This window comes from Solanum verrucosum, unplaced genomic scaffold, assembly GCF_900185275.1.
Source record: "Solanum verrucosum unplaced genomic scaffold, falcon-dt-bn FXZP01000189.1, whole genome shotgun sequence".
Classification (NCBI taxonomy): Eukaryota; Viridiplantae; Streptophyta; class Magnoliopsida; order Solanales; family Solanaceae; genus Solanum; species Solanum verrucosum.
Window position 1 is genome coordinate 1,369,274 of NW_026020814.1, and position 23,726 is coordinate 1,392,999.

The 23,726-nt window shown below is 33.7% G+C and overlaps 2 protein-coding genes across 7 annotated transcripts in view; both read left to right on the forward strand.

The window, feature by feature from the left end:
• LOC125813241 (F-box/LRR-repeat protein At3g48880-like) overlaps window positions 1-23,726 on the forward strand; it is a 120,220-nt gene that overhangs the window by 16,728 nt on the left and 79,766 nt on the right. The window contains exon 4 of one of the 5 annotated variants that reach the window (XM_049492729.1): window positions 11,522-11,571. The exons of 2 other annotated variants lie outside the window; for them this stretch is intronic. In XM_049492729.1, the coding sequence (XP_049348686.1) occupies window positions 11,522-11,542 (21 nt within the window). In that variant the 3' untranslated portion in view covers window positions 11,543-11,571. Of the gene's footprint in view, window positions 1-11,000; window positions 11,057-11,131; window positions 11,187-11,521; window positions 11,572-23,726 lie in introns of those variants that run through there. 2 more of the 5 variants (XM_049492725.1, XM_049492727.1) reach the window with 2 other exon arrangements.
• LOC125813238 (F-box/LRR-repeat protein At3g48880-like) overlaps window positions 1-23,726 on the forward strand; it is a 132,007-nt gene that overhangs the window by 6,598 nt on the left and 101,683 nt on the right. Inside the window, exon 2 of one of the 2 annotated variants that reach the window (XR_007442053.1) lies at window positions 4,751-5,052. The exons of the other annotated variant lie outside the window; for it this stretch is intronic. The gene's annotated coding sequence lies outside the window, so the exon portion shown is untranslated. Of the gene's footprint in view, window positions 1-4,750; window positions 5,053-23,726 lie in introns of those variants that run through there. 2 annotated transcript variants of the gene reach the window in all.

The following is a 23,726-nucleotide window of genomic DNA, read 5'->3' on the forward strand; positions in this document are numbered from 1 at the left end:
TTGGCACCAAGGGGATGCCTAAATAAGTTCTAGGAAGTGAAACAATGGTGCACCACAGAATTTCTGCAAGCTCCTCTGTGTTATTGACATCTTTAACGGGGATAGATAATACTCTTCATCATGTTGATGTGTAAACCTGATGAAGTTTCAAAAAGCATCAGTGTAAGATTCAGGTTAGAGGACTTGGGACTTCTATGCATCACAAAAAATTAGTGTGTCATCAACATATTGTAAGTAAGAAACGGTCAAAGTGTTTCCTAAGTTTGAACCCACTCTAAATCCATGTATCCATTGCAACTATCTAGCCTTTCCAACATCTTGTGTAGTCCTTCCATAGCCAAGATCAACATAAATGGGGAGAGAGGCTTGGCTTGTCTGATTCATTTCTGTGGAGAGAAAACCCCCATTGGTCCTTTGCTTATCAAGATTGAGTATTTGACTATGGAGATACAATATCTGATCCATTTAAGCCATTTGGTGCCAAATCCCATTTTCTTCATAATAGAGAATCAATTTAACTTGTCAAAAACCTTTTCTTAATCAAGCTTGCGCATGAATCCAGGGACTCCTGATTTAATCCTCCAATCGATGACCTCATTAGTAATTAAGGATGCATAAGTTATTTGTCTTCCCTTGATAGATGCATTTGGTGAATGGAAACCAGTTTCCAAAGAACCTTCTTCAACATTTCTGCTAAAAGTTTGGCCACTATTTATTGACACTGCCAATGAGACTTATAAGTCTAAAGTCTCTCATTTAATAGCCCCAATCTTCTTAGGAATTAAGGAGGTGAAAGTGGCATTACAGGATCTCACCATATAGCAGTGCTAGTGGAAGTGATTGATTGCCCCAAGATATTTGGTTTTATGAACTCTTACGACTTCGGGAAGAACCAAACTATTTTATTGACACTGCCAACAAGACTTATAGGTCTAAAGTCTCTCATTTCCATAGCCCCAATCTTCTTAGGAATCAATGAGGTGAAAGTGGCATTACATGATCTTACCATATAGCAGTGTTCGCGGAAGTGATTGATTGCCTCCAAAATATTGGTTTTATGAACTCCCATGTCTTCGGGAAGAAATCCATTGTGGTGGAAAGGGATCTATGGAGATGTGGGGGACGGATCCAAAGAGATATTTTGGGAGGAATTAGGGGTAGGTTTGTGGAGAAGGGATATTACTTGGGTGTTAGGTGAGATTTTAATACTATAAGATTCCCGGAGGAGAGAATAGGTAGTAGGGTGATTTTCTAGTGCCATGGAAGAGTTTTGGGTGTTCATTGTCGTTCTTTACACGCTTGCCAAACTACATATATACATAATCTCTATTTAGCAAGTCAATCAATCTGTGTGACCTTAAACTCATAACAAATTCAACTATTTTTTCCGAGTAAAGAAAAGCGTGTACGTTTTTGCTGAAAACCTAAATAATAAAGTGAAGCGTGATTATGAAAATGTATACTAAGAATTATTTTCTCTTCAAAATCCCAATAAGAATTAAGAAAAAAAATCTATAACATTAGTTCACCTTCTTAAAGAGAATTTTTAATACAAATATTTTCTATATAGGAAGAAAATAAAATTCTTTTCATTTGTCAAAAACATGTAGAAAAGATGGTACTTTTAGCTATTCTCATAATAAGCAAAAAAAAGGTTAAAACTGTTGACCAGAATCAAATTTTAGTAGGTGTAGATATGAGTACACTTACATGTGGATGCTCTCAATAAGATTAATGTTTGACAGCTGGGCACCTGCTAATGTATGAGGGTTATTATCGTCATTTCCGCGTATCCGAAGCTCACTCATCATCACAGCTACACTATCATTCCTCATGTTTCACCCATTCGTTTACACACTATAAAGTGAACCAACTATCCAACCTTTGTATGCTATTCACAATAGTTTACCTATGTTCTAAAGGCGTGTCCTAAATCTCTCTCCTTCTTTTCCATTCTTTAAGGTTGTTTTTTGGTTTAATTTCTTATTCAAGTTGGATCTTGATTCCAAAAGTTGTTGTGGGTTTTAGGAGAATTCAGTGTACACCTTGTGAAATGTTTTCCCCCTTTTTTGGTACTTGATGGAATTTAACTGCAGAAACAGTTGAGGTTTACCCATACAGGTTTGAATTTATACTTGTTTGAGTTTTGTTTCTGGTTTTCAGCGTTTCAATTATTAGTGTAGTATGATCAAATGCAGTTTTTTTTGTTCTTAAAGTTTAAATCTTTGTTGAGATTGGTTTTGATTTACTTGTGATTTATCATTTTGTTATCGCGATGATTCAATTCTCGTTGTACTCCAATTGAGAAACTAGATTCTTTTGGAATATTATTTCAGTTTTTTTTACCTGCGTATGTTAAATGCAAATGGTGCTTCGGTTATTCCGTCTTTTCTTTTTACAAAAAGAAAATTGGGTTTCGGGGCATCTTGCCTGTAAACTCTAGATACATGATTAGGAGTTTGAGAGATTGATGGGAAAGATTTTTCTATATTTATTTTGACAAAGTAAAAAGTTTCACTGAAAGCATCCAGAAGATGCATAAGAGTAGTACATTTGAGCTTACAAATTTATGAAAAGAAAGTTTAAAGAACAGCCTAACAAAATCTCATGATTAAATTTCCTCACTTTATTTGGAAAGCAATTGAAAATTGTAGATGTTGGGTTGGAGGGATATACTGTATTTGGTAGGATATTCATGATCTTAACTTTAATGAGAATTCACAGACATCACTGGTGAATTTGAGTAAGAGATGGCTTAAGTAGACATGAACCTCCCCCCTCCCCCTGCACACACACACACAGAGAGGTTGGGTCGGCATTGGCTTTCAGGTCATCAGTTTTACTGGTAGTTTAGCTTTCAATTTAGAATTTAGTCATATACAGATCCCACTACTAACTATCATTGGTTCTGCTATTGAACTGTTGTTATCAACACTCTATTTCTCCCAATTTATATGACACTTTATTTTAGGACATTACAAAATATTTGATTCCATTTCTCTTTTTAATTCCTTACTGTAAGGATAAACTAGTATCACATTGATCGTTAATTTACAACAACACTTCCTTATTCAGGTCTGAGATCATCAAAGTGAGTTCACATAGATCATTCATATGTCTAGGCTCTGTTTCCATGTCAATGGTGTGATAGTCTGATAGACGAAGACGCAACACATAAGTTAAAGCCCTATAGTTGAAATGGAGGAGTGGTATGCGATAAGCAGATACATACCAGCGTGAAGGATAGGCTTTATAAGACAGTTGTGAGACCAATGATGGTGTATGCATGAATGTTGTGTATCTAAGGTCCGACGTTATAAAAAAATGAGTGTTGTAAAAATCTGAATGGTATGATGGTGTGTGTTCATACAAAACTAGAAAAAATAAGTAATGATTATGCCAAGTTACCAAAAGCACATGTAGAGGATAAAAGAAAAGAAGGCTTTTAATTATAGTTTGGAAATGACTACCTTAGAAGTTCAAATGCACCAGTGTGACCTTGTGATGGTTCAATGTTTTAAAATGGACGAGGTAACAATTCAATCACATGGACAAAAATGTCTCAAAGGATTTACAAGTTCTTGAGATTCTTGTTGAATTAGCCAAAAAATATATAAATGACACACAAGATTCATACGAGTTTCAATGGTTAGGACTAAGGTTTATTTTATGTTGCTTGAGTCCTTTTAGTTCATTACGGATTTGTATTTCGGTAGATAATATAGAAAAACCTTTAGTAATATAGAATCCTTAATAATTATCTTAATATTGGAATGAAACTTCTCCAAATGGAGCGGAATGGATATTGAGTGTTCCTATAGCTGACCTCTACTAGTTTAGCTTTTAAGCATAGTTGTTGTAAAGTACAACCCCACCTCAATCCCATACAAGTCAGAGTCGGCTATATGATCCTTAATTTCCATATCACTCCAATTAAGTTGTTGTTAAGTCGTATTGAAAATTTGAACCCGGGTAGAGTCGAATGGTTACAAAGGAACCACACATTTGAGATTAAGGCATAGTTATTGTTGTATGAACCACACAAGTTTAAGGAATTCATTCAACGAATGGTAGTCAAACTTTGACATGGTGTTTTTTCCTTCCACCTAGTTTTTTAACAACTACTACTCTTTGCTAACATACCACAATGAGGTTAGCTAATTTATTTTCATTCCCATTCACGTAAAATAGGAAGGGATGGAGGATTAAGTTTTTGCATTCCCTTCTATTTGATTCCTGGAAACTATATGTATCTTTGTCAGCAGACACTTGTCCCATTCCCCAGTTCTCTTTGTACTTGTCTTGTTCTTCAAAATATATAACAAGTCTTCAGCTTTTCCGTCCTTCTGCTCAGGGCATTGAATGTTCCTCTTTAGGGAATTTTATGTACAAATCAATGTTACATCCTCCTTTTTTGTATAATTTTGCTTTCAATAATGATTATTTTTATCCAAAATGTGATACTTCTGACAGCTATGGCAGCAAGAACTTAGTTCTCTGTAGTTATCTACAACCAACTTAAGTTCCAGTACATATTTTCCTAGTTTCTTCACTTTTGGGCATCCCAGTATTCCTCAGATGTATTTGTACATTCTTCTATGTTTCTTGGTGTAGCAGGGCTTAACTTTTTCTTCTTTATGGTCTAAGTATACAAGAATGCAAAATGGTGATCAACAACATTAATTTGACATCAGGAATTCAAATATTCGTGATGGATCTAGAGAAGTAATAACCTTTCTTGTTTCTACAGGAGTTTAGGAGATTGGAGTTTTTGTGATGGAGGAAGGATATTCTCCTGTAAGGAAATGGGAGGACCTTGATAATGATATCTTGGTGAAGATACTCCAGTCTTTTGACCTTTTTGAATTGTCTGCTGGACTTGCTCATGTTTGTAATATGTGGCGATTGGCTCGTTGTGATCAACTTCCCTGGAAAAAGCTGGACTTGTCGGTATTGCAATCAAATTTCATCAGAATCTCAAGGAAGCCTTACGTATATGTCGACAGTCCGTCTCAAGAAAAATTGACCTGAGTCCTAAATATTTGCTTGAACCTCAGTCATGGAAACATACAAATATTGATATTGCATCACAATTTGTAGCTTAACGACAATCAGTTGACTTTTACTGCTGAGAGGTATTCCCCCAATAAACTTTCATCTTTCTACAGTATTATAATGAGATCTAGTATAATAATTATAACTTAAATCAAGAAAGCATACAACAAGCATCGTGTTACAATGAAAATGAAGAAGAACTTCAGGTCTACAAGGTGTAAACAATAGGAAATAGGAGCTGTAAATTGCAACAGAAAATCTGAAATTGAAGCAGAAGGCTTAAGTTTTCTTGAGTTCAATTTTTTCACAAGATGTTTCATTACATATGGTGTATTTATAGATAAAGTGTGAGAATTACAACCACATAATAAGCAAAATATCTCACACCAAACTATGTACCTATGTGGCTCACTAACCACCACACATTTTAAATCAAGACCAACATATCTACTACAAAATATCTCCAACCTAGGAGTTTCTAGATAATTCTTACTTTTCTAACATATCTAGTACAAAAATATCTCCAACCTAGGAGTTTCTAGACAATTCTTACTTTTCTAACATATCTAATACAAAATATCTCCAATCTAGAAGTTTCTAGACAAATCTTAATTTTCTAACACTCCTCCTTAAGATTTTTCATTGAAACTCCTTGCAACAACCTTTGAAACTCAAACTTCTTAGTGGAAAGAGCCTTGGTCAGAATATCAGCCTGTTGATCGTCACTGATGCAATGTACCAACTTAACTTCACCATTCTTCTCCGCATCTCTTAAAGCATGAAACCTTATGTTGATATGCTTTGTTCTTCCATGCTGCCCCGGATTTTCAGCCATCGCAATGGCTGATTTATTGTCCACATAGATCACTGTTGGTTCTTTTGGCAACAAATTCAATTCCAACAAGATCTTTCTTAACCAAATTGCTTGATTTGTAGCAGATGCAGCAGCCACATACTCGGCTTCTGCTGAAGATTGTGCTACAATATCTTGCTTCTTTGTGCTCCAAGAAAAAATGCCTGAACCAAACGAAAAACAGTAACCAGAAGTGCTTTTGTAATCATCCAAACATCCACCCCAATCACTATCTGAATAGCCAATAAGAGATCCATTCTCCACATTTCTATACCAGATTCCATAATTAATCGTCCCTCTAATGTACCTTAACACCCTTTTAGCGGCTCCAAAATGCTTAGTGCTGGGACTTTGCATATATCGAGATAACAAACTGACAGCGAACATTATGTCTGGTCTAGAAGCTGTTAGATACAATAGACTTCCAATTAGACTTCTATAAACTTTTGGATCTGCCCTCTCTTCGCCATCATCCTTCATTAATTTTTCATTCACAACAAGTGGAGTTGCAACAGCTTTGCACTTGTCAAGCTTGAACCTTTTTAACAGATTCAAGGCATACCTCTTTTGGGACAAGAAAATTCCTTCACAAGATTGAGATATCTCCATTCCCAGGAAAAACTTCATTTCTCCTAGATCGGACATCTCAAAAACTTTTAGCATTTCATTTTTAACTTCTTGAACTGCAAGAGGATTTTCACCTGTAATCATCAAATCATCGACATAAACTGATATCATAATCAACATCCCATCCGCTTGTCTTTTGAAGTACAAAGTAGGCTCATTTAGGCTTCTGTTGAAGCCTTGTGACAGCAAATGAGAATCCAGCCTACTATACCAAGCTCTTGGGGCTTGTTTAAGACCATAGAGAGCCCTTTTAAGCTTGTACACCTTGTCTTCTTCACCTGCAACTGTAAAACCTTCAGGTTGTTCAACATAAATGTCTTCCTCAAGCACTCCGTTGAGAAATGCAGATTTTACATCCAAATGGAAGATTTTCCACTTGTATTGTGCTGCGAGAGCGACTAGAAATCTTACTGTCTCATGCCGTGCAACAGGAGCAAACGTTTCTCCAAAGTCCACTCCAGGCTGCTGAGAATAGCCTTTAACTACAAGTCTAGCTTTATGCTTGAAGATGGAGCCATCTGGATTGAACTTTGTTCGATAGACCCATTTGACACCGATAACATTCTTCTTTTCTGGCCTATCAACCAACTCCCAAGTATCATTTTTATTAATCATGGCAAGTTCCTCCTTCATTGCTGAAATCCACACTTTGTGGTTTGCTGCTTCTTCAAATGAGGATGGTTCAACAAGAGCAAAATTGCATTGCTCATAAACTTCTGCTAGTGATTTGGTCTTCAAAACAGGAGAGTCTGTAGTCAATTCAACATCTGAATTGTTTTTTGTTCCAGAAATAGGACTAGAGGGAGTATCACCTTTTTGCTGATGTGGAGTTGCAGCTGAAGTATTCCCACCTTGGTTCTTCACAACAATATCTCGATCCCAATCATAGTGGCTAGACTCATCCACTATAAGATCTCTACTAACAAACACCTTCTTACTACTAACATTGTACACTTTGTATCCTTTTGCAACTGTACTATAGCCCAACAGAACACACAGTTCTGCCTTGCTATCTAATTTGCCTCTTTTAGCATCAGGAACATGTGCATAGCATACCGAACCAAATACCTTCAAGTGTCTTGCAGACGGCTTGATACCCTTCCATGCTTCAAATGGTGTCATGTCTTGGACTGCTCTAGTTGGTAATCTATTTAGCAAATAGACAGCGGTATTGACTGCTTCAGCCCAAAAGTATTTAGGCATCTTCTTTTCTGCCAACATGCATCTCGCCATCTCCATTACAGTTCTGTTCTTCCTCTCAGTAACCCCGTTCTGCTGTGGAGTGTAGCTAACAGTGAATTGTTGTTGGATACCCAAATCTTTACAATACTTGCTGAACTGATACGAAGTATATTCAGTTCCATTATCGGATCTAATATACTTCAATTTACAGCCACTCTCCCTTTCTACCATAGCTTTGAATTCTTTGAAAACAGAAAACACTTGATATTTGCTACTAAGAAAGTAGACCCATGTCATTCGAGTCAGATCATCTACAAAGAGAACAAAATACTTGTTTCCACTCAAAGAAGCCGTCCTCATTGGTCCACATAAATCTGTATGAACCAACTCTAGCTTTTCCTTAGCTCTCCAAAGACTTCCTTTAGGAAAGGATCGTCTACGCATTTTACCAAATTGACATGACTCACAAACATCTCTACACATGTCAATTTTGGGTACTTCAAGCACCATACCCTTTGATTGCATATACACCAGTGAGCTAAGATTATAATGACCGAACCTTTTGTGCCAAAGCCAAGTATCACTCAATTCAATATTAAAAGAGCAAGTATCAATAGAATAGCATGAAATTGGAAAGGAATTGTCAATCATGCTAATTTTAGCTACTTCACATCCTTTAGGATCATGAATGACACATTGTTTATCCTTAAAATTAAGAGAATAATTTTTATGAAGTAATTGAGCAACACTTAACAAGTTTTGTGTCAAATTTGGCACATAAAGAACATCATTAATAATTTTCGTACCTTCGTCAATAGGAAATTTTACTAACCCTCTACCGTGAGCTTCCACCAATGCGCCATTTCCAAGCTTCACTTTGGTTCTATCAGATCTGTCCAAGGAAACAAACAGATTTTCATCAATTGCCATGTGCCTTGTGCACGCGCTATCAATATACCATTTACATTGGTCAATATGTGATGTGTGCGAGGCCATGAAAACCTCCTCCTCTGATTTTCCAACTTGGTGATCATCTGCGAAATTCACTCGATGGGAAGACTGGCCACTTTGATTTTGCTTTTGCCTACAATACTTCTCAATGTGACCATACTTCTTACAATATCTACATTGAATTGGAGACCTCTTTGAATTCTGCCAACAATTCTTCTCTAAGTGGTTTGTCTTCTTACAAATGCCACAAGGTGGAAATTTTCCTTTTATCGACAAATCACCTTGGTTTCCACCAGATTTTACCTCTCCAGATTTATCCAACCAGACTTTTCTGCTTTCCTTTTGATGTTTGAATTTATGCCTTGCTTGAAAGGCATCTTCCACTATCCCTTCACTTCTCATACTGACCCATTGCTCTTGGACTTGCAATTTGGAGATTACTTCGGCTATTGTAAGAGTAGTCAAGTCACAAGACTCTTCAATAGCTGAGATTTTTGATTCAAACTTGTCTGGAAGGCTGACCAAGATCTTCTCTACAACTTTCTGATCTGGAAAGGTTTCACCAAGTATTCTTATCTGGTTCACAATCTCCATCAGCTTTGAAGAGTATTCTTTCACACTATCTGAGTCTTTCATCTTCAAAAGCTCAAACTCTCTCTTCAATGCTAAGAGTCTAACAGACTTTACTCTACTGCTGCCTTCAAACTCCTCCTTTAACTTATCCCAAGCCTCTTTGGCTGTTTCACAAGTCATAATCCTCGTAAACATCACGTCCGTAAGACTTGAATGTATGCAGGTGAGAGCTCGTGGGGATCTAGTCACCAACTCATCATACTTCTTAATTTCATTGAGAGTTGCATTAACTCTCAATGGCTGGACAGCAGGTTCTCCAAGCTCAACAACTTCCCATAAGTTGAGAGCCTTTAGATAAGCCTTCATTTTGATAGCCCATATGTGATAATTCTCTCCGGTAAAAGTCGGAGGACCTGTCGTTGGTTGATTTTCAGGTGCCATGAAATTTTTTTCAGCGAGCAAATTCAAGAAAGAACAGAAAGTAGATGAGCGAAACAAACAAAATTTGATTCAGATCCCTTAGGAAATAGGCTCTGATACCATGTTACAATGAAAATGAAGAAGAACTTCAGGTCTACAAGGTGTAAACAATAGGAAATAGGAGCTGTAAATTGCAACAGAAAATCTGAAATTGAAGCAGAAGGCTTAAGTTTTCTTGAGTTCAATTTTTTCACAAGATGTTTCATTACATATGGTGTATTTATAGATAAAGTGTGAGAATTACAACCACATAATAAGCAAAATATCTCACACCAAACTATGTACCTATGTGGCTCACTAACCACCACACATTTTAAATCAAGACCAACATATCTACTACAAAATATCTCCAACCTAGGAGTTTCTAGATAATTCTTACTTTTCTAACATATCTAGTACAAAAATATCTCCAACCTAGGAGTTTCTAGACAATTCTTACTTTTCTAACATATCTAATACAAAATATCTCCAATCTAGAAGTTTCTAGACAAATCTTAATTTTCTAACACATCGTTTCATAGATATCAGATGCCCAATGATTTTCCATTATTCTTAGAGAAGCAAAAATTACTGTGAAAATGAATAAGACATCTAATTAGATCTTCTCTTTTTCAGGTGTCCACGGTTTAAACGCCTTGTTATGCCTTCTTGGAACAAAATAAAAAGCAAACAATATGCAGGGCTATTTATATATGGGAAGATCTTGAATCACTAACGATGCCTAGTATAAAAAAATCATGCATATTTCATTGAGGAAATTGGGAGGAGTAGCAAAAAAAAAATTATGAGCTCAAGATAATAGGGCCCTGTGATATGCTGTTTGCATCTGCACTGGTATCATTTATTCCAAACTTGAAACTGCTGAGTGTGAGGTGCACGGTGTTATCTAAACCTGCTTTGGTTATTATATTGGAGGGATTAAAAAAGTTGAAAGTGCACAACATATCTCATTGCATAATTACTAAAGACCCACCACCCGCACCAATGAAAATTCTGACCAAGCTTGATGAATCCATTCTCGAAAAAGCGTCTAGGTTAGACAAATTCCTAACCTGCATGAGTGGCTCATGCATCATGTGTCAGCACACTCGAAATGATAAAGGTTCATGAGGGGGTATAAGTATGAAGACCTCTAGAAAGTGGATGGGGTGAGATCTCTTGCAATTTGACAACTTTGAAAATGTACTGCTTCATGAGCTAAAGGTCCAGTAAAATGTGTGAAGTTGTGTATATGAAGCACATGTATAAGTATGAAGAAGACCTCTTGAAAGTGGATGAGGTGAGATCTCTTGCAATTTGACAACTTTAAGAATGTACTGCTTCATGAGTTAAAGGTCTAGTAAAATGTGTGAAGTTGTGTATATGAAACATGCGTATAAGTATGAAGAAGACCTCTTGAAAGTGGATGAGGTGAGATCTCTTGCAATTTGACAACTTTAAGAATGTACTGCTTCATGAGTTAAAGGTCCAGTAAAATGTGTGAAGTTGTGTATATGAAACATGCGTATAAGTATGAAGAAGACCTCTTGAAAGTGGATGAGGTGAGATCTCTTGCAATTCGACAACTTTAAGAATGTACTGTCATGATTTAAAGGTCCAGTAAAATGTGTGAAGTTGTGTATATGAAATATATGTATAAGTATGAAGAAGACATATTGAAAGTGGATGAGGTGATATCTCTTGCAATTTGATAACTTGAAGAATGTACAGCTTCATGAGTTAAATTCCAGTAAACTGTGTGAAGTTGTGTATATGAAACATGCGTATAAGTATGAAGAAGACCTCTTGAAAGTGGATGAGGTGAGATCTCTTGCAATTTGACAACTTTAAGAATGTACTGCTTCATGATTTAAAGGTCCAGTAAAATGTGTGAAGTTGTGTATATGTAACATATGTATCAGTATGAAGATGACATTGAAAGTGGATGAGGTGAGATCTCTTGCAATTTGATAACTTGAAGAATGTACAGCTTCATTAGTTAAATTTCAGTTAACTGTGTGAAGTTGTGTATATGAAACATATGTATTAAGTATGAAGAAGACCTCTTGAAAGCGGATGAGGTGAGATCTCTTGCAATTTGAGAATGTATTGCTTCATGAGTTAAAAGGTCCAGTACAATGTGTAAACTTTTGTATATGAAAACATACTCCCAACATTTCAGTTTATTTGGCCTACTTTTTTTTAGTTCTTTTAAAAAATAATGGTTCTTTCCTTTTTTTAGCAACTATTTAGAGTCTGTTTGGATGGGTTTAAAAAATGTAACTTGTAAGTTGGAAGCTAAAAGTCACAAGTATAGGATACCTTATTTTAAAACTTTTTTGGCCTAAAAGTGATTGCTTAATCCAGACATTTCTCGTGTATCTATTATGGAAAGCGTTTGGACTCTGTCTCTTTTTCTTTCGTTCTCTTTTTTCTTTTATGAATTGTTGTTAGAAATGGTAGACTGCGCAGGAAAGGATTCGGGTGGGGGAGCGTCTACCTCCTCTCCCAAGCCTGATGGGAAATGGCGCTAGATCTACCAAAGCACTTTTTAATCTTTTCAAACACTTTCAAAACTAAAAAGTGCTTAAGAGCTAAAAACACCTAAAAATAAGCTAATTCAAATGGACACTTAATTTCAACGTTCCACCTAATATGTTTAAGACCTCAAGATAAAAGGACATCTTGATTCTTATACATTTGACATATATTTAACTTAAGATCACAAGATTCAAAAGTCTTATTTACTTTCTTAAACTCTTACTTTTGTTTTGTAACTTTGTAAGTTTCAAGGCTATTCTCTTTAACAACCTTGTATCCATTTAATATATGTATTGGCGAGCATTGTTAGCTCACTCTTCTGGTGCCATTTCATGAGTTTCATATCTAAATTATTGGATGTTTACAAACACCCTGTAATTAGCATAAACTTGTAATAAAATATTCCGCAGGGGAAAATGACATGCTATGTGAAGATCACAGTTCAAAAGCTCCTCCAAAGGGTTTCCAGTGGCAGTACACACATGGAAATTTTGTTGAGTAAATTGTTTAGAACTCTTTCAAACTAGCACTGTTTCGTGAGTTTCATATCTAAATTATTAGATATTTACAGAATTTCTTGAACCACCAAGAACTATTTGTGTTAGATGCGTTCATTTTTAAGCCTTCTTTTAGCGAATATAATTGTATGAAGTTCAACAATTGTATTTGTATAATTGATTGTTATCATTTGTATCAATATTGTACCAGCAAATACATGTATATTAGTATTTTGTATCACTAAAAAAGATTTGTATAGTTGAATCATTTTTATTCGTGTAATTGATCAATGTTATTATTTGTATTTGTATAATTAATTGTTATCATTTGCATTGAGAGAGAGGAGGCAAAGAGAGGCGAGAGAGGGGGGTTAGGGAGAGGAGATAGGCAAGGGAGAGATGGCAGAGAGAAATGAGAAAGACAAGCGAGAGTGTAGAGAGAGAGGCGAGGGAGAAAGAAGATATGAGAGAGAAAATAACTACAAAATTCTAACTATAACTACAAATTATAATTCTTTCAAATTATAATGGTATAATGCAAATACATATCACATGTTTGTCTAATTATGTAAGTTTCCCTTCTTTTCTTTTTTTTTTTAAAAAAGGAAGGACAAGACATGGTTCAAGGTTGAGCACATAAGAAGATATTTAAGTTGGAATAACTTTTTATTTAGACACTTAGAATATAGTCATATCGAATATTTACACAATTTGAAATTTGTATCAATTTAACACTTTTTGTGGAGTTGACATGTAGAATGAGGTTCACCCGATATAGGTGCGTGAAGAGCCAAGAAAATTGCAATTATTTTTAATTTTTTCCCAAAATTTTTGTTTCATTAAAACGTAAAAGTTTTAAGGAAAAATATTTTTCCATAATATTTTGTTGAAGCTTTTCTCTAATGAAGTATTCACCTTATTTATCTTATTATTTTAAAGATATCATGAAGTGTAAATTTTGAAAACTCTAATGTATCAAAAATTTGGAAAAACTAAGTCCATGTCCCATATCAGTAAAGTAATTGCACACTCCTACCCCTTTATTTTGATGCCACTTCAATAATTACTCAAAATGACTATTTTTTTTCTTTCCTCAGTCTGACGTCATCATGACATTAACGCTCTTTTGTATTTTCATTGTCTTGTTTGTTTTGTTTTGGGAAAGATTCAACATTTCTTTTCATGTGAAAGGTTGTGCTCTTCCTTTTTTTAAAAAAATAAAAATATATATATATAATAAAATTCAAAAATAACTATAGTAGCTAACCTTTTTTAGACTAATAAAAATGTAGGAAAATTAAATAATTAGACTACAATTAACTTACTTATTAAAATCAAAATTAATAAAAAAAATATTTTATATACTCCTTTTCTTTTTTTTTCTCATTTATTTCTTTATTCATTATTTTTTTTTCTTGCTTTTATTTTTTTCCCTTTTTTCTCCTTTATTGGCTCCTTTTATTTTTGTATTTTTTTATTTCATTTTTCAATTTATTTTATTTCCTGTTCCTTTCCTTTTCTTTTCTCTTTTTTTCCCTCTCAAATCATAATATTCTTTATTTTCTTACCACAATTTAATTTAATATATATTTTCATGGTAGCATTGATTGTTGCTTCAATTCTTCAGTGAGACCTCTATGATACCATTACTATATATTTATATAATGTCATGGTATCGTTGATGCCTTCTTCAATCTTTTAGTGAGACCCTACATAATACCATCACAATATATCTATATACTATCATGATATCATTGATGTTTGCTTCGATCCTCCAGTGATACCTCCATGATACCATCACAATATATATATATATATATATATATATATATATATATATATATATATACCATCATGGTAACATTCATGCCTCCTTCAATTTTTCAGTGAGACCTCTATAATACCATCACAATATGTCTATATACTGACATGATATCATTAAGGATTGTTTTATATAATTAGTAACACTCCTCGGATTATGTATGATACTGTCACAGTATATTTATATATTGTTGTGATAGCATTAACGTTTCCTTCATTCACAAAACTACTCATACATTAATGATATATATTGTTATGGTATCATTAAGGTTCCTACATTCGTTCATGTAAAATTAACTCATTTCTCAATGACATGCTATCATATATATATATAATGACATGTTATCATTGACAAATGAGCAGTCCTTCAAAAAATGAACTCATAATTTCTTAATTAATGATATTATCACAACATATTATATTTCCTCCAATGATATCATTAAGGACTATTTCATATAATCTACAACACTCCTCAAATCATGTATTGATGTACGCTTCAATACTATAGCGAGACCTTCATGATACCATTGAAGTATATCTATATACTGACATGGTATCATTGGAGTTTTCTTATGTGTGTGTATATATATATATATACATGATTTGAGGAGTGTTGCAGATTATATGAAATAGTCCTTAATGATATCACTGGAGGAAATATAATATGTTGTGATAATATCATTAATTAAGAAATTATGAGTTCATTTTTTGAAGGACTGCTCATTTGTCAATGATAGCATGTCATTATATATATATAGATTCTTACTTTTATCATTGATGTGTGTTTCAGTCTCTTATTTTTCCTCATAAAAATGTCAATAAAAAGTAATAGAATAAAAGATAATATAATGCTATAACCAAACAACACGAAATAACCTTTTAATATATATATATATATATATATATATATATATATATATATATATATATATATATGAAGCTGAATAAATGTAGCGGGTAGAAGAAACTAAAAAAGACGACGTAAGCACTTACGTGAGCAAAAAAGAAATAGAATATTTCTTTTCTAAAAGTCAAAAAGAAAGGTCCCATCATGTCGGCCATTTATATATATATATATATATATATATATATATATATATATATATATATATATATATATATATATTACAATTACTAATATAAATATATAAACGCCGTTTAAATAAGAACAAAAGGCTGAAAGGCTATGCTACTCTTATTTTCTTGTTTTGTTTTTCAATTGAAATTTTTTCCAACATTTTGTTGTAAAAAATCTATAAAAAGGTATATGATTCTTTTACTCATACTTAATCTTTTATAGTTATTTTTTATATCGAAATATTGGTATTATAATATTTTTATTTCTTTATCTTTTTTATTATTTTTATTATATATAATTATGAAATTACAACTTTTATTATAACATATTTATGAGTCTTAATTATGAGGAGGAGATTAGTTTTTATTGAGTAATAAACATCAATACTTAGCATTTAAATCAGTAACGGATTTGTTTCATTTCTTCAATTGTTAAAAGTAATTATTAGCAAACTTCAATTTAATGAAGTTGAATCACTACTACTTTGTCGTTTGTATACAATTCTTTTCCCTTCTTTGTTTTTGTGTGTTATTTTACTTGTACAACATATAGGGAGAAAAAGGAACAAAATAATAGTAGAGATTAAAAGGATCTCTACTATTTAATAACAATTATAGAAAATATTTTTATAATTATAGAAAATATTTAATAACAATTATAGAAAATATTTTTTAACTTTTATTTAGATTAAAAGAAATTAAAAGGATCAATTGCCAATAAATGCTTGTATGTATTGTGTATCATAATTTACTACGGTATATTTGCTATGTACAATAGAAATGAAATTAATATATATATATATATATATATATATATATAATATAGCTTATTGCTTAAGAATAAATTCTCTCTTTTGTTCAATATTAATTGTAATTAGAACAATTAATGATGTTATAACTGGAGAAAAAGAAGACATGACATAGATAGAGATCAAAAATTAATAATTCCTTTTGGTTTCGCTCTATAACACTCACCTTTTATGTAGTTTACGATATTACGCCTATATCCCTTATTATTATTATTTTTGTAACCATTCTTTAAAATTATTTAAAATAAATATAAAACAATTATAACTTGAAAAATATGTCCTTCTTTGTATTAATTTCTTCATATTAATGCATATTATTACAAACATGACTTATTTAATAAATATTTTAAAAATAAATCAACACAAATAAATTTATACTATAATATATATTATATAAATATATATAAACATGTCCTTTTTTACCAAACAAAGAATCACACTTCTTCATATTGATTTATTTTTAAAACTTTCATTATATAAATCATGTTTTAAAATAATGTGGATTAATATGAAGAAATTAATACAAAAGGACAAAGTTGTCAAATTATAATTAATTTATTTTTATTTTAAATATATTTAAAGAATGATTACAAAAAAATCAAAATAAGGAAGGTATACGTAATATTATAAACCACAGAGGAGGTGAGTTTTGTAAAATTAACCCTTAAAAATTTTAACCACCGTGCGAAGCGCGGACAAATTTCCTAGTTAGAATAATAAATAAGAAAATGACAAAAGTAATCAGTGACAACATAAAAGTAATAAATTAAAGTATAAAGACAATAAATAATATGACAAAAGTAATAAATTGAAGTATAAATATAATAAATGATTGGTCAAAAGTAATAATTGAAGTACAAAGACAATAAATAAAAAGACAAAAAGGAAGAACAAAAGGAGCATTGATCCATGCAAACTAAGGAGCATCTCGGATAAATAATTTTGACCGTCTAGACATTTTCAAAATTAATATGGGATGAGATAATTTTGCGTAAATAATTATTTTTAAGGTGTACTTTGTATAGTTTTCCCTAAAATCTTACCTACTTTGGGAGTTGTTCGTTCACTTTGTATTGTTCTATATAGTTAAATAAATATAAATGACCTATCAAAGATGCAAATTACACGAAAATTAATTATTAAGCAATTAGTTTGTGTAATTATACCAATACTGATAACAATTATTTTTTATGAATTGTGGGATTATGAGCATTAGATAGCACTGAGGCAATAATTTGTTTGCTAACAGGGACAAGTTACTAAATCTAAACATTCATCACAAGTTAGACAATACTTCTTTCATTATAGGAGATAGAACAATGAAGGAGTATTTACTATTTCTCCATAGTTTTTATCGGTAATTATATCATTTTTAACATGATATACTGTAACTCATCATTAATTTAAAGAATAAACTTATGAAAAACAAGGATAAGAAATAGAATTACCTTAAAAAAGATAAGATATATGATAAAATATGATTATTAAAAAATAAAAATAAAAATAAAATGAGAAAAAAAGGTTAAGAATGTGATCACTACAATTCGCGTAGCAAAATAATTAGTCTTTACACAACAATACAATAAAATTTGAGTAGTTATCAAAATAAACCTGTTTAGCCCGGCCCATTGATTTTTTTGATATCGATATATCGAATCGGGCAGAACCCAATTCCCCAAAAATGGGTCGAGTTGGTACCGATTGAAACAGTGAAAGAAAACAAAAAAAACTAGTCCGCTCCTGATTATATGGCTGGGCATTCGGTAATTCGATTCGATTTTGATATTTTTTTCGGTTTTTTTGGTTTTCGGTTCTTGTAATAAGTGTACCGAACATCGAACCGAAATAATTCGATTCAATTTGATTTTTATTATTTCAGTTTGATTTATGTTATTTCGGTTCAAATCATATTTACTCAAATATTTTATTAGTACAAACGTTCTTTTCTCTCTCATGCAAACCTTAACCAAAATCGTCCAGTAACAACAATGACCATTTCGGCCACTAGCCAGTCGTCTTTGGTGACTGGTCAGTCAATCCCATTAACGTCCCATGATCACTTCCCCAACCTTACTCATAAAGCCCGTCTAACAACTCCCTTTTGTAGCGATAAGGATCCTAATAATTTGCCTAATGAGCCTGCAGTGCAGAATGATGATACAATCAGATTTAAGGAAGGAAAATATGCAGCTTTGTTAAAACCTAGTCGCTTGAATGCTTTTGCATAAAAAAAAAAGGACTCCCAGCAGTACCTTTCAAGAAAACTACGTTTAACAATGGTATCCCTAGGGTTACTTGGACGGAGGAAGAAGTAACACGAATGAACATTATGGAGAATCTTCAATATGCTGTGGTAGGAAAGTTCTTATATGGATGGCCTGAGCTGGATGAGTTGAGACGAACTATCTCTAAACAATGTAATATAAAAGGATCATGTCAAATAGGACTGTTGAGACATAGACATGTCGTGATAAGATTCGAACTGTTTGAAGACTTTGTGAATATAATGTCCAAGCCTTCCTATTACATCACTGATAATGCAAGTTTTTACTATCCTATGAGACCCTTGATTTATGATGATAAGTTCAGAGTTGATGAAGAAACATCTCAGGCTATGGCATGGATATCTTTCCCTGATCTTTGGCCTACCTTTTTTAGGAGAGAAGCTATTTTCTCATTGGCATCAACAGTGGGTAAACCAATTAATTAGATACGATTACTATCAACAAAACTAGACCTAGTTGTGCTAGGGTCAAGGTTCAACTGGACTTATTAGAAGATCTACCTAAATATATGGAACTGGAGATTGAGAATGAAGAAAAAACTTCGTCAAGAGTGGAAAAGGTGAAAGTAGTGTATGACATGCTACCCAAGTATTGTAGGAGGTGTAAATTACAAGGTCACAACGAGGAAGAATGTAAAATCCTCCACCCTGAATTGAGAAAATAAGAACAGAATACAGATATGAGAGGAAAGGATAAAAAAGTGATCATATCACCAAGGTTCCCTAAAAAACAGTGGAACCCGACCAACAGAAGATTCATCAGAGACACAGATATAGAGGTTACTACTGCAAGCATGGAAATAAAGAAGGATGATATTGCGACCAACAATTCATTTAATGCTCTTAATGAAGAGCCGGATGATGTAGAAAAACATAAAGTGGAGGGGGAGAAGATGAATACCAAAGAATGGATTACAAATTCCATCTACAAAAATACAATCACAACAGGTAATCAAGGCTTTAAGAACAGTGAAGCAAATAACATGGAAAACACCAAGGACAAAAATGTAGAAATCATACATAAAGAAGATGAATCAGGGGAGATGATTGCCAACAATGTGATGCCTTCTCAGGAGTTTGAGGATTTAATAAAGCTCTGGTTCTTCATACTGACCTGCAAAATACAGAGCAGGTTACAAATGATAATGAGGACATACTTGATGAAGATATACATGGGGAGGTAGTAAGTAAGGAACAAAATGAGTATAATGAAACATATTTCCAGAAAATTGAGTTATAAGATAAAACTTTGGTAGTTCACAAGGACCATCAGATCTTACATGGAGACAGTTTAGGTGGACATGGTGTTGTGGTTATAGATATGTTGGAGTTTGAGGAAGACTTTCTTCTTAATTCTGAGGATGTTGAGAACATGAATATCCTTACAGGCTGCTCACCTGGCAAACAAGATCAATTGCACTATGTTAGGAGGATAAGAGATATTAATGCAATAGTCATGTATCCAGGGGCAATCGAACAGATTTCTCCTATCAAAGAATTACATGACTTGGTTACTCATAACACAACAGACAAAGAAAGCACACCAGTGAAGGAGGCAAACTCACAGCAAAATGAATTAGTAATAGACAGGGTTGAAGTTGAACATCAAAGTGATCATGCTCAGGTTGATACAAATGCAGGAGGTTCCCCCAAGGGAAATCAAAGAAGAAGAAGAGTAAGCCTCAAAGGGATATGCCCATTAGGACTAACCTTATGAGGTCTGGTCGAGCCATGTTAAAATGATCTTTAAAGCATTAATATGGAATATTAGATCGGTCAGATCTAATCATTCTTTCCATAGAGTTCAAATGCTTTATATACATCACAAATTTGATTTGGTTGCCTTAATGGAACCTTTTCAAGAAACTAGGCAGATTCAACAGTTTAAAAAGAGATTAGGCATGGCATACGCAAATTATAACATCAATGGGAAGATTTAGTTGTTTGTAAAAGAAAATATTCAGGTGGAGGTTGTGTCTAACTCTGAACAACAATTGACTATTAAAATGTTTTTCCGTAGTGGGCATCAAATAGTTGGTACACTTATCTATGCCAATTGTACAACTGCTATTCTGGGAGAAAATGTATGCAATTGGGAATAATATGAATTTCCCTGGTTTGTTGAAGGGGGGTAGGGGACTTTAATGTTATTATGGTCACTGAAGAAAAGATAAGGGGTTTACCTATTTATCCAAATGAGGCGGGAGATTTTGCTTTTTGTATCAATTCTTGTGAGCTATTGATATTAATTTCAAAGGTTGCCCTTTCACTTGGTGGAATGGGAGGTTTGATGGGGAATGTATCTTTAAAAGACTAGACAGAGTTGTGGGGAATCAGACCTTTCTGAAAGGGTTGGGTCATGTGGACTTGGTACATCTGGCTGGGACAGGGTCAGATCATGCTCCTATGTTGTTGTCTTGTGGGGTTCAATCTTTCCATTTCCACAAACCTTTCAGATTCCTCAACTTTTAGACTGAAAATGAGGGGTTCAAAGAGATGATTAGGCAGAATTAGGATGCTAATTATTCTGATGATGTGTTTGTTAACCTAAAGATCAAGATGAAGAAGACTAAACTAGCTCTGGGCAGAGAAATTTTGGGGATATTTCAAACAATTAATTGTAAGAGAAGATATTCTGAAAATCAAAGAAAAATTGTTTGAGGATGTTCCTAATGCTACTAATAAATCCATTCTGAATAGAGCTCAAGCAGAATATACCAAATACTTGAAGTTTGAAGAGGATTTCTGGAAACAAAAGGCTGGGATGAAATGGTTTATTGAAGGAGATAGGAACACCAAATTCTTCCACAACATTGTAAAAGGTAGAAGGAGAAGACTATAATTGACCAAAATACAGAAAGTTGATGGTACATAGGCTGAAGGTAGTAAGGTTGGGGAAGAGGCTGTCAAATTCTATCAAGATCAATTTTCCAGTGATATTCAAGAATCAAATTCTATCAAGATCAATCCCCTCTTTGATTAAGGAGGAAGATAATGAATTGCTTAATAGGATTCTCATTGCTGAGGAGGTTAAAAAGGTGGTCTTTGAGCTCAATGGGAATAGTATAGGTGGACCTGATGGTCTGACTGGTCACTTTTATCAGGAATTCTAGGTGATGATATAGTAAAGGTAGTGTTTACTTTTTTTTAAAGGTACAACACTCCCAAAATCCATTACTTATACTAACCTTGTTTTGATTCCTAAGAAAGAAAAGGTGATTTCTTTTGCTGATCTAAGGCCTATCAGTCTTAGCAACATTATTAACAAAGTTATTGTAACACCCCGCCTTTTTTAAACACATAAAATTACTCGTATCTTCACGAAAAGATCAGGAGGGTGGGTAATAAATTAAGAATGATGTGGTATGTCATATTTTAAGTGTTCAATGGTGGTATCTCAAGTTTTGAAGTTAGGTAAGTGGCAAAATGAAAGTTGGTGAAAGTTACCGTAAGTTCCTTTTTAAAGATTTCTCTAAAATTTGGATCAAATGTCTTGGAGGTTTTCTCCCAATATATAAAGAGCTATGGAGCCTACAACCTATGAAATCGAAGGTCTACAAGTCTAGTTTTCAACACATCAAACTGTTTATTCATACAACTTTAGAATAGAGAGATATTTGTGTTTTCGTGAGACTGCGCAAGAAGGCACGTGAGGTGGGGCCATAGGTCGTTGGAACTTTATATACATTTTCTTCTTCGACCTTTTCTTCATTTTTAAGCTAAGAACCAGAAAAATTAGAGAAACCCATTTCTAGGATCAACTAAAGTATAGATTTTCTCAACTCAAGTCCTTGACAAAAGTTGTTCTATGCGTTGGGCTCATCATCGTGGTATAATTTGTTTTATCGATTTCGTAGCATATCACACTTTAGTGTTGGGACAACAAGGTTTTGGACATATTTGAAGGTTTTGAGGTGTATTACGAACTTAAGATCGATGTAAGACCCTTCTTTCATCGACTCTAGTTTTTATAAGCAGCAAATAGCAATTTGCGACGGAAATACATATCTTTTATCGGATTGTTGTGGTATCTTCTATTTTTATGTGTTGATTATGGTCCTACCTTGTTGTAGTATCAAGAGGTTATGAGTAAAAGTCGTCAGGCCACGTGAATTCAGAAAAAAGGTATGTTAAGGCTATTCCCTACTTACGGCATGTTTCCATAAAGCTTAGGAGAAATGTAATTAGGTTGTTGTCCTTGATATACTTATAGCTGTTATTGTTGATTGTTGGTTGCTCGAGTTGATATAATCCTCTATTTTCAGAATTCTTATTCAGTTAGTAGCGTCCCTATGTTGGACACGTCTTAGAGGCTATTTGTATAGGTTGCTTATAACTAAATTACTCGCTTTAGCGATTGGATTGTTATTGTTGCCCTTAGGGCTAGTGTGGTTAGCTGCAAGAATGTGATCTATGCCTAAAAGGGTTATGTTCTGCCTACGGGGCTATATGGATGCCTAAAAAGGCTATGAGTTAGAGTTGTCTATGGGGCTAAATTGATGCCTAGAAGGGCTATAAGTTGCCTACATGGCTATATTGACAACTAAGAAGGCTATGTGTTTCCTACATGGCTATGTTGTTGCCTAATAGGGCTATGAGTTGTCTATAAGCTATGTTGATGCTTAAGTGAGCTATGTGCTGCCTACGAGGATATATTAATGCCTAAGAGGGCTATGTGACTTTTTATGGGGCTAGGGGACTACCGATAGGGGTATATAGACTGATTGGCACCTTCCGGGCTTATGGGGGCCTGAGTAGGTGGTCTTGTCTGTTGTTTGTACCTGTCGAGCTTATGGGGGCTTGGTTAGGTTGTTGTTTTATTATTTTTGATAAGTTTAGATTTAGGAGCAGGTCAGTACACTTATTTTATCCTTGATTTATTTATCGGATTATTCCGGTATATTAGGATACCTGCTCATAGTCTATTGCCTTTCATACTCCGTACATTATTTTGTACTGACGCCCCATTGCCTGGGGGCGCTGCATTCATACATGCA